This window comes from Ischnura elegans, chromosome X, assembly GCF_921293095.1.
Source record: "Ischnura elegans chromosome X, ioIscEleg1.1, whole genome shotgun sequence".
Taxonomy (NCBI): Eukaryota; Metazoa; Arthropoda; class Insecta; order Odonata; family Coenagrionidae; genus Ischnura; species Ischnura elegans.
In genome coordinates this window covers 45085758-45098439 of record NC_060259.1, presented here as the reverse complement: position 1 = coordinate 45098439, position 12682 = coordinate 45085758, and the positions used below count along the sequence as shown (strand labels likewise).

Below are 12682 nucleotides of genomic sequence, written 5' to 3'. Positions count from 1 at the left end.
CATTCACCCTCTCCATTATCATAGAGCAGATGGTATCCTTTCTAAAAGTTGCTGTCACATTCTTTCTTTCTCACATATCAATCGATCCTTGATTTTATGATAAATAAAAAAGGATGATTTTCTGAAGTGTGAGCATTTGTTAGTGAAGGCACCTCGCACCCCACACTGGGTTCGTTTCTGCCAATGTTTTGGAGATTTAATCAAATATTTTGAGTATTGACAATTGTCACAGTCTTAAGGTAACGTAAAATTAAAGATGCCAATTACTAAATGGTGTTAAATATAATATAAAAATGACAAAGATTTTGACTCAATGTTTATTTAAATTATTTAAAGTAACATTTTACATATTTAGACTCTCTTTCCATTCCTCAAATCTCACTAATTCATGCTACTACATTAGGATAAGGCCGTAGCAAGTGGAGGGTGGGGTCAGGGGTTTGTAACCCCACAAAAATGCTTGGGTGACATGGTTTCCCATCATATGAACCCTCCTCCCCAAAATACACTCTCCCCTCTTAAACCAAACCTAAACGTTTTCAGGCTACAGCCTAGAATCAAGGTAATTAATGCGTTTGTATGACCTCTTGTCTGATATTGTCATGTTATATTTCAATCGCTCACAAAATCTTACATGAATAATGTAATAATTTGATTAATAATTCAAGCTCATAGTATGTAGTTAACTTTCTTAAAACATAGTATGCAACAATAACATCAAATAAATTGCTTTCTTATAAGATGGATAGTATCAATCACCTGAACCATGTACAGTGGAACCTCGTTAAAGCGAGTACGGGCTATTGCGAGATCCCCACCATTACGAGAGATAGCCGATGCATTGTCAACTGACCCTATGGTTAGCATGTGAAAAAAATTCGTGCATATCTTTTTCCCTAATCTTTGTAATTGCTGGCGATTTGTAAGAAATAAAGTTAACATGGAGTACTCAGTCTCAAATTCATGTTGTAAACTGTCATTTGATCGCTGTTCGCTTGATCATCGCTCTTCACAATTTAAAATGACAAAGAGAAAATTAGGTCTGCCGAAGTGCGGGAGGGCAAACCATCTTCAGTCTGAGGGAACTATACTGAGAAAGTGGCTATGCTAAAGGCTAAAGTGGAGCATTTCAGTGATAGATTGAGAATCGAGAACTTCCAAGTGTTCGGAAGGTTGGTTATACCAATTTGAGGCATGAAAGCGATCACCCTTCATAATTGCTGGTGATGCCTGCGGTGTAAACCCGAAGCTGTGGAAGAAAGGACTCTGATCCTAGTGGAATATCTCAAGAAATATTCCCCAAATGATATAACGCACACTAAACAGAACTCTTTTACAATCTACTTCCCAAAAAAATTCTTCCAGTGCAGAATTTTTCTTGCCACGATGCTTCTAGAGGCAGGTAATGCACTGTTAGCCATAGCATATGTGAAAAGCTGATGCTACACTTTTAATTTATTAAATTTAAAATAATCTTAAATATTTTTCATGTTTTGCTGTCATAAATGAGAATTTTAAATCAATGAATTCTTACTTATAAGTTTTGCTGGCTCTATGGTCCTTCAGATGTGTACCCTTTTTCTTTTATTTCTTGCATATTACTCATGTGTGTTATACCAGTCGCAGTTTCTTGCAGCTTGCTTTCGTTTTACTTGTGAGTGAAATCAGCATATTATCTGCGTTATATTTTTCATGAAATAATACCAAGTTAATATCTTTTCTTTTATTACCAATTGTTATTCAATTCGTTTTTATTGCAGTGCTGTGGATACACTCCATGTATTATTTCAATGACGTCGCGGGCTTAACACTCAAAATGGAACTTTTTGTTTTTGAAACAACAGCAATTTTAATCACATCATTATATAAGCTTAGAGGACGTTAAAGTGTAGATAATGAAGATATTACATTGGGTGATAGAAAACGTCTTCCGAGGCAGGTGGTTCTAACTGTACCTTCCACCCTTTTCATCTGCAGAAACAAATGCGGTACGTATTTTACATAACCTCCGCGAAACTTACAGATGCAATGGGCAAACACCAATGGAAGCATTTGAGGCATTAAATAACGGCGATAGTTTTATGAGTAATTGTTTGAATTTTCAGCGAAAAATACCAAATAATAGAACGATCACGTAAATGCACGAAGTTCATAGAAAAGTGGCTTTGTTGGTTGTGCATTGGGACAATGTTTGAAAGAGTAATGCTTTGCATGATTTTCATTATGTTCGGCACTCATAATTTGAATGACTAGTTCGTTAGCAAGGTAAAGAAATTTATTGATGCAAAAAAAATCGCTTTTCGTCTGGATTAATGCTGAAGTTTATTGGATAGAAATGTCACTGTTGCTGCGCCAATCCTGATCCTACATAAGTGTTGACAATAGGTTTATTGGCTATCATTTGATCCACCTCTGGTAAAGCAAAAGTTCGCTATAGCAAGTGTTTATTTGAGCACCATGGTGTCTCGTTTAATCGAGGTTGCACTGTATTCAATTAATATAAGAGAATCATGTAATATGGCATTATTCAAAGATACCCTAAAGTAATTAAAAATATGCTCCAGTGATTAATAGAATAAAATTAATAGCTCAGCTCCTGAATAGGACTACAGCAAAATATTCTGCCGTGAAACTAAAAAAAGGTTTCCCAAGATAGGCTTATATTTACCCTCTTGATAGGATTTTCAGGTAAAACAAAACTTTTCCTTTACATCTTGAATGACAGAGATGCAGACAAAATAATCAGAATTCTTTCACAAACCAGTATCCAAAATAAATAATTTCATAAACATCAAATATTCAAGTCAAGTAACAACTCCAACAATAAAATTTCAATTACAGACAACATTGTTTATAAACAACTAATTCTGTTAAATGTTTTGTGCTTCACTCCTTAAAACTATAATCTATAGAAATACATACATTCAACAGTAAACAATAGCAACATTAACTAATCCATGTACTTAATACTGATACAACAATTGATTTAACGAAACTTTGTGACTACACTGAGTAAAACTGAGTGGCTGCAGATGACTGCAGTTCAATTTGACCCATCTTAAATTGCAAACGCTGCAGCCAGCGTAATAAGGCCCCACGACAAGCTGGTCTTGTGTTTCCACAATTTTGAGAAGGTGATCTCGATTGAGAAGTTAGTGAATGTAGTTTGCTTCCCCGGCTGACCTGTTGAGATTGGCTAGATGTGGGGGAGGAAGGAGGACATCCAGGGGTTGGAGATCCTGAAGGAGGGAAATTTCTGCACCCTTGTAGTCGCACTTGTAGATGCCCAGGCAGCTGTATGAAAAGACATCATGACCATAGGTAAATATGCAATCATGATTTCAAAAATATTGCGAATCGATTCACCAAATAAGTAAACAGTTACTATGCTTTATCTTCAGGCACAATAAACTAGGCTACAGAGCAAAATGTGAAGAAGAAATGAAGGAGTAAAAAATGAAGATAATAAAATTGCATATAAAGAAAAAAGTTTGAATTCTTCTGAAATACTAGAGTTGTAAAACCATACTAGACAAACAGTGCTAAAGACTGAGGAATTGGCACAGCCATTTGAGTATCTCTGATATAGAATTCTTTAGAAGTAAGGGGAGATGATAAGTTCTAATAGCTTGTTTTCTTGGTCGATTTGACTGTAAACTCTTTTTCTACATGCTTTCACAATTTTTTTTCCATTCTGTGCTACAGAATAATTGCTGCAATATTACAGCAGAATTTGGTTTACAGCAGGTTTGAAGTTCGATTGAAGTTCACAAGAGATGGCCCACACATAAAAAGTCTGGCTATAACAAAGTAAACCTTACCCCCCCAACATTTTTATACACAGGCTCCACGGTAACTGTAAACTATATGATTTAGCGAGAGGCATATAAATTCATTCATAGCACTCCATATCCTACATATTTACCCTCTACAAAACTGAACCAACACAATATTTGCTCATAAACGTAGCTTGCAAAAACAGATTTGGAACGGATCTTTTACTCCCTCACACAGAATGCTTCATCTGCCATTTTTTTAAATTTCCAATTCAGATCCCACATTTTCAGTGATTTTGGATTTGATTTCATTTTCTGGTAAAACAGATATGTATTTAGATCTGACATATTTGATCTGACTATTCCTTGTAGCCAACTTACGCTTCGCAAAAACCAGCACCAAAATTTATTATACAAGGACCAACAACAAGAAGAAATATCACATAAAAACTGATGAACAAACACTTTCCTGACCAGGAAAGCTTTCAACCGACAAAAACAAGTTTATACCTGTGTATGATAAGCAAATAGCACAGGGCTCCAGAGAGGGAGTAGCTTGCTCAGGATTGTTGAGTTGCATTCCAGAAGAGCTTCCATCAAACTAAGAAAATGTAGGTTCACCATTTCTGCAAGCTATTAGAAAAAATAACATATTATTATCAAAATTAGGATTAGTCATTACTACCACAGAGTTATTAATTTAATGATTCACCAGTAATTTTCCAACTGTTAAGTACAGTCCCAGACAAAAGAATAGACCACCGCCATAGAGAAAGACCAAAATTATTCCGAAAAGCATGCCTTAGAGGAAGTGTCAACTCTTCACCCACTCCTCTAACAGTGCATTCTGACATGGCAATAAACAGCACTTCTTGTGGCAGCGAGTGGCTGAAAATGGACAAACTAGCAAGCATTATGGCAAAATGCTTTTCCTTCTTGTCTTCCTTTTGTGTTTCGATTGCCATGATTTCATATGACTCCTAACATATGAGAAATCACTACAATTAACGGAATAATGTGGATCAAATAAACAAGGATTTTAATAAAAGCTATGGTTAACTGTTAAGTTAGGTATTTTAAGAAGTACAAACTATAGAGGTCAGATTTGTCTGGCCCCACCTAGTCACAGAGATAGTTATTAGAAAGATCGCTTTCAGCCATAATCTTCTCACCTAGTTAGCATCCTAAAAATATCCTAATCAATGGGAAATCTTTAATGGAGTGATGCTCTTATGCATAACTCACTCCAAACCACAATCCAAAATAACTTTGTTAGTAGATTCTAAATTAAAAGTACGAGCAATGTAAAAAAAGTAGTGAGTTATTCAAGACGATTTCAGCATAAAAATATGCTCGTGTTACCAAAATTTTGCAAATGCCTTCTTCACAAAACCCTTCTCAAAAAAAAATTTTGGAGCATTTGCCCTCACAAATATTTTTAGCATGTCCTGTAAATATATATGTACCCAGAAGGGACTTTAGAAGGTTGGAGGGGGGAAAGTGGGTGTCATGGATCTTGAATAGACTCCATGCCCACAAGCAGGGAAGTTTTTTAGTTGAGTAGTGCATAGCGATTTAATAGTGGCAAGGTCACACCTATTGTGTCCATGATGCTTAGATGCTTAGTTTATTGGCTGACGAAATAAACCTTGTGCACCTCTTTGACGAGTTATTCTTTCCTCCATCAAGGTAAAAGGAGTGACCCCAATGTCTCTCTTGATTAATATTAATGCACTGCTCTAAAGAGTTATGCATTGCACTACCAATTACATAACCTGACAGAGACTTCTCGGCCTTGCTCTCTCCGTTTCTTTCCAGTTAGTCATACGACTTTTGACAGTACACTGCCTACCACTCGTTATAATGCAATTATCGCTGTATGCAGTGTTCACTAAAACAAGCTTCCACTGTATTTGGCAAGAGGATTGTATGAACAGTTCTAAGGGTACTTGCATAGCGAGGAGATAAAGGTGGAGGTGGAGATAGAGGTAGAGATAGAGATTGAGGTGGAGGTAGTATCACATAGTAAAGAGTTTACGCACACAGCTTCTCCATAGCCTTGACCACTAGCCAGTCTTTCACCATGTGGCATCAAGTATAATGGTTGTTTGGTTAGTTAAAACAATTTTACAATGTTAAGTGATAGCAGCGGTGATGGTAACGACATGTCATCAGCATGCAAGTGGTGGCTGATTGGTCGTTATGTAATCGCGAATTCAGTGCTCCTCCCATAAATCAAGATCTGGGATTGTATCACCATCTGTATTTGCAACTTAAGTATTACCCAAACAAATTTCAGGAAAAGATAAGGATGTCACATGAAACGGGCCTAGAAACGCACCAATCACAGGGAAGTCTCCCGATATAGGTACCTTGCAACACCTACAACCTCCTGGTGAACCGTGAGGTACACCTCTACCTCGACCTGCTCACTATGGGCGCGTGAAACACACAATGCATTTGTGTGTTATGCGAGTACCTCACTATGCGAGTACCTTAAGACATAGAGTGGGGGTGCAGCATTCTAAAATTGAGACCGCTAGCAGAGTTTTAGAGAGTGGTGCCCCAGTCTAGGCCAGAGTGGTTCATATTTTTGTCCAAGACTGGGCATAAATATTTTAATTTAGGGGCATAACCAATCATAATCTATGATTTAGCCCACTAAATTAGGCATCAAGATTTCTTATGACCCTTTGAAATACTTTAGCAGACACCCCATCTGAAATATGGGCAGACTGATCAAACTTACTGCCAATGTGATTTATTTTTAAAAAATGCCAGCAATTGCCTGACTACTTGATTAGAAATGAAATTGGATATTTAAATAAGAGAGAGCTCCTTTCTAACTCCTTTAGAATGTCTTAAGGACACCTATTCTAATAATCTCAAATTACCACTTTTTAATGGAACACAACTGTAGAAATAAGAAGAGAAAAATTTTGGGTCTGAGAAAATTTTATGTACTAATGCAGTTGGTATGTGAAATTATGGATTCTAAGGATATAAATTTACCCTGAGAGTTATAAGATGGAGTTACGTACAGCAATTGGATGCTAAGCATATAAATTTACCCTGAGAAGTATAAAATGGAGTTACGTTCAGCAATAGAAATTAATATGGAGGCATGAAACTTTAAAAATAAAATTTGCTTTGAACATTCCACACTAAAATTAATTTATAAATATTTATACTCTTACATTTCCAATATTGTGATTTCACAGAGTCAAGCAGGATATTTTAGACAGTGTATGAAACTGGATTTCAATATAGAAAATAGACTCAGAAATACATCACATAAAGAACCTTCACCCATCATTTTGATAGATGAAGATCCTTTTAAGAGAAGGGTTTCTGTAGCTGCATTTTTATTTGCCTGAAATTCCTTTCCATATATAAAGTGACATGTATAATGCAAAATAAATAATTTTCAGGCAAAAATGAGCAGAAGAATTTTCATCCAAAGAAAAGTGCCAACTCATCAAAATGATGGGATCTGTCCCGCTAGGGTTAAAAGTGAGCAATATTTGAAAGGCCACAGATGAGACCTCCATTTCGACACTGTGCTCATATAATGGATTTCCAAGAGTAGGCACATGTACCACTTTCAAATCCTAAATTCTTCGAACAATTTGATCATTTTTGTGAATCTTGATCATATCTCTAATTTTAAGGCTTCACATCAATAAAATTTGTCCCTATAGAAGAATCTGGCATTATTAATGATTTAGTTCAGGACTATTCTAAGGAAAATACCAAACTATTTGCAGTACATTGGACTAATAAGGTTGAGAAAATGGTCAGATTGCTTTCATTGGCCATCTAACACCATATGATAAGCATGAAATATGTACATCCAATTATTAGACTGAATACCATTAAAGTACTTACTACTTTACAATGAGAGACCAGCTGCAAGATGCAAGGAGTTACTTTTCCCCAAAAGTCAAAAACTATACCCATGGTGATAGCATGGGCCTCACTGCTAGGAGCCCAACCCCAGGCCATCTGCTCCAAGTACACAGTCCACAACTGAAATAATGTCAGTAATTTAAACATCAACCTTCCAGGTTAGTAATGCAACCAGATACAATCATGCAGGAGAGGTAAATAAATACTAATTCAAAAATAGATAGCAGGATAGGAATAATATATAGAGATACGTGAAAATCGCACTTTCATTTTTATTTTATCGCACTTTCAATAACAGTTTATCGCATTTTGTAGCGTCTATTTTTTATTTTCATAATGAGGTAGACGACAATAAAATGTAGTGAAACACAGTTATATAACAAAATACAGAATATTTTAAATAATTGTGTTGTAGAACAATAATAAATTAAGGAATAAGACATATAGTGGCGGAGGTGAAGCTTGCCTGCACCTGCCCTCGCGGCCATGTAAGAGTCCCAGCCAACTAGCAGCTGACCAGTCCCTCACATGCTTTAAACGGTGAGTGTCGGCGGACTGTGCTCGGCAGAAAATGTACGAATTTTGCCGTCGAAAAGGCAAATTTGCGTAAAAATATCATATAAGTCCAGTCATCGCATCTATGTCGCATTTATTCGCGCACATCACATCTATATCGCATTTTACACATTTACGATTTTCACGCATCTCTAATAATATATAATGGATGACAGATTATGGTGACCCACAGACAATGACCTTAAGGTAAAAATTGCATTGACTAAAATCTCTACTGAGAGGAAAAAAGAATCACCTGGCATAGTATGAAAGCATGGAAAAGAGAGGACATATGCAGCACAGATGCTTTGGACTGCTCGGCAAAACCGGCAAGAATCACTTGCACATGATCAGCAACATGACATGATGCCTCTTGAGGTATTGGCTGGCACAATAAAGATCCAGGACTGGCATGTGAAATCGCTGGTCCAGCCGCAGAAGTAGAAGATGCCGATGATGCAGAATTGGTGGGAGCAGCTACGAGACCCCCTCCAATCAGAATGCAGCCACCAGGAGCACCAACAGATGGTTTGGTGCTGCCTCCAGGTCCACCACCTCCACCACTCCCTCCAAGGAGTGCCGTGTGCATGAGCGAACCCAAGAGTAGCCATGAGAGCAGTCGAATGTGAGCCACACAGTCTATGAACTCTCGTGGCCTGCAAAGAATTGATTAATATAATGGGAAATGCAAAAAAATTCCACAAAATGTTACCTTAGAGACAACAATTTTTATTAGAAATTTAGCCTCAGAAAAGTGGTGTCCACAGTCCCCACACACTCACATTCTCTAAATGCTTTAATTTCTGAGCTTTAACATCCATTGCAGGCTCCATTTATCCCAGATGATGCAGCCTGCAATGAATGGGAAATGTTGGGAAACATAGCACCACACAAGGGCATACCCAGGTTCAAAACTAGAGGGGGGCAAGCAGAGGTTGATCAAGTTGTAACACAGAAAAAGTTAAGGAAACTGAAATTTCAAGAAAATTATGAATGCGCTTTATTAGTTTTAAAATGTTCGCTCAAAAAATATTATTTTTATTACATGTTTTATACTAACATGGCTTTCCTTGGATTTAAAGAAAATTTGTTCAAAACTTTCTTTTTGAACTACACTTACTTTTGCTTCTGGCGGGGAGGGGGGGGGGCAGCTGCCCCCCCCTGGGTACGACCATGGCACCACACACAATGTTTCATGGAAATGATAAGTGAAAGTAACTCGCATTGTCAGCTTACCCTGTTTCTCCAACTACAATCCTCAACATTTTGAAGCTTCAGTTTTGGGAAATAATAGTGAAAATAAAGGTAGCCTTTACCGTCTCAGGGCCAGTTTCACCAACGAGGATAATTGAATTAACTCGGATAATATTCTCAAAAACCGAGATATTACAACAATCGTGTTTCACCAGATGCATTAACTCGGTTTTGGGCTGTTATCTCGGTTTATACTTTTACTGACGATATTCCGCAGTTCAAAGCTTATTATCCGAGTTAATCTGAGGGCAGATGGCATGGCGCGCATGCAGCTTCATCAGCTCTCGGAAAATACGAATGACAGCGATGAAGAATATCGACATTCTATTCGGAGACCACGCTCATTATGGATAAATGAGCGTGCAGATTATTTTAATATATATGGTGAAGTACATTTATTTACTCATCCCAAAATGGCATATGAAACTGCAAAGGCAGTTCTCGCTCTCATTGAAGAAGACGAATTTTACTAACAAGGGGAAGTGGAGGTTTCCAATGCCGTATATTTTATAGCATTTGGAATGGCGAACACATCTATAAACTGGTGGTGATTCTAATGAATGGGCCTTTGTTTGGCTGTAATTAATTAATTTTCATGCGGTACTTTTAACAAGCCTTATTCAATAATGATTTATAATGCTAAAATAGCGCGGTATCTCATATCTCGGGTAGTTGGTGTAGTGGTGCCGTCGTCGACTCTCACCCAGGGTTCGATCCTTCGCCGTGGCAACTTTTGCATAGCTTTTTTTTCGTCTTCGTTTTGATCATACGGCGACAAGTATATGAATAATTTTAATTGTAGCAAGCATAGACATGAGGAAAATTTTTTATCATCATAATGGGGTACGTGATCTCCCCTTGTCAAAGAAATTTCACGTTTCTTTCTCTTAAACTTGAGCTTTCCCATGCCTATGCTCCCCTTGAGCCAATATTTCCGACAACTCTTGCCAAAATATGTTCGTATTCATAAATGTCATAAGCCTTTCTTTGAATTTTCTTACATATATGTACAAAAACCTTTTATCTCTGTCCTCTTCCTGAATTAATACCTATGTAACAGCATCGTTATCTTCGAAATCGCAATTTTACCAATGTGAGACGTAATTAATTATTGTAGCACAAAATAACCAAGAACTGTGTTTGTTTAAATGTGGGAGTCTCGGTAAATTAAAAATTTTCATTTTTAAATAACGATGCATTAAACAAAGGTGCTTACAAGTTTTTTTACCGCAATATTCTCGCATTCCTTGCTCTTGCTAAACGCGGTTCCCCTATTTGTTTTTTATTTATTTTTTACTACCCGTGCGTGGTATTTCGTAAGGCAAATTAATAAATCCTTACACGAAAACTTAATATTTGAGCTTTTCGAACTCTCATTGTCTATATTAATACTGTTGCTGTTCATTTTATCACTCTGTACTTGATTGTACACTTACCGGCTTATTAAAGCTGATTCCATGTCATACGGTTGCTTACCGTCATTTGTTTTTCCCACGTCAGAGTTATGAAAAACGTACAAGCCAAATCATTTATTCTGATTATCTCGGTTTTTTAAAACTAGGATAAAACGTCGTTGGTGAAACACTGCCCTCACATTTCTGAGATAATGATTTTAACCGAGTTTTTGAAAACTGAGATAATAGAGAATATTATCCGTGTTGGTGAAACTGGGCCTCAGGACAAAAAACCAATATTTTGGTTTCCCTAACCCAGACTTAACATGTGGTGAGCCAATATGTTGAGCCAAAATAAAGCCTTAAGATACTATTTTTCAACTTCATCACACAACAATAATTACATTATTATTTCAGATTACAGTACACTCCCAATTATTCGGGCTAATGATTGGGAGAGACGGCATGAATAATCGGTAAACACGGATAATCCCAACTTTCACTTAAACGTCTTGTAATGTTCATAATTTATGTAAAACCAACAATATATTATTATTATTATTTATGCAGTTATTCTTTTATTTAAGAGTGCTTCCCGGACTCATCGAGAGCTTTCTTCGCCAGTTTGCGATCTTTTTAGCGGCGATAACATGGTTGAACTCATATTATTAATGCTCCATGTATGCCCTGGTTTCGAAAACCACACATCCATGGCTGTATGATCACTGATACAGAAAAGTGGTTTGCAAGAATGCTTCAAAACCACTGCTCGCCATCGGAAACTACACTGCCAGGTACCACGCCATGTAGTCGCGTCTCGCACAAGTTGCCCGGGTAGCAACTCGTGCGCAACATGTATCCGTGATCAAGGAGCGTGGTCGCGCACTGCGAGGCTTGGAAAACAGGAACACGGTGCTCCCGTGAATGCAGCTAGCGCATGATTGCTTACGAAGGGCATTCTGACGGAAATAATAAGCCCGGTGTATCCTAGCATTAATGCTGTAATTATTATGATTTTGCATCCGATCTTTTTTATAGATCGTGGAAAAAATTGACCGAGATTGAAAAATCATGCACGGATAATCCGCAACCCGGATAAACCGCAGCCGGATAATTGGGTGTCTGCTGTTTATGACATATAATAATAATAATAATAATTTCTATATTGCTTACAGATGCCCCCATTTACTAGCAAGTCAATATGAGAAAAACACATTTAAAACCACTACCAATGCCACATTAAAAACCACGTAAATAAATTACTACGATCTAGTGTATTCCAAAATTTCACACTACTTTTTACATAAACTTAAAATTGACCGAACCCCCACACATTTCCATATTCATTTCGCTGCGTTCTGCACTAATTTTTTCTATAAACACATGAGTAAGAAGAGTCATAGGTACAAATAGGTACTAGAATCTCAAACTACATGCATCATTTACGGCTGATTTTTTCTGTTAAATAGCATTAAAGGATAATAATGATGAAAAAAACTATATCTACCCTTGCTGTAGAGACGATGGAGCATTATAAAGCCATGGTAAATGACGGCCAATCGCTCTATTATCTCTGCTGTTCCCTCTAGTCAACTCTAAGGCTACAAATTGAGCTACACCACTCTTGATTGTGCCCCCAAGTGTATCTTCATTCAGGCCTACAGAGACTCCTTTACAGTAACTCTGAAAGGGAAAGAATAAACAGTAAGGAAACATTATCAATAAAAAAAATGGCAGCCAAGAAAATTATGGAGTCCATAATTTCTTCAAAAATTGAATTGGCCGAGCTATAAG

At 37.1% G+C, this 12682-nt stretch overlaps 1 protein-coding gene across 5 annotated transcripts in view; it reads right to left on the bottom strand.

The window, feature by feature from the left end:
• Positions 1-2643: 2643 nt before the first annotated feature.
• Positions 2644-12682, bottom strand: part of LOC124170492 (protein unc-79 homolog) — a 175155-nt gene continuing 165116 nt past the window's right edge. For all 5 annotated transcript variants that reach the window (XM_046549237.1, XM_046549239.1, XM_046549242.1 and 2 more), the window contains 5 exons: positions 12396-12571; positions 8497-8896; positions 7665-7805; positions 4287-4409; positions 2644-3294 (listed from right to left, as the gene is read on the bottom strand). In XM_046549237.1, coding sequence (XP_046405193.1) covers positions 3004-3294; positions 4287-4409; positions 7665-7805; positions 8497-8896; positions 12396-12571 — 1131 coding nt within the window. In that variant the 3' untranslated portion in view covers positions 2644-3003. The remainder of the gene's footprint in view (positions 3295-4286; positions 4410-7664; positions 7806-8496; positions 8897-12395; positions 12572-12682) is intronic.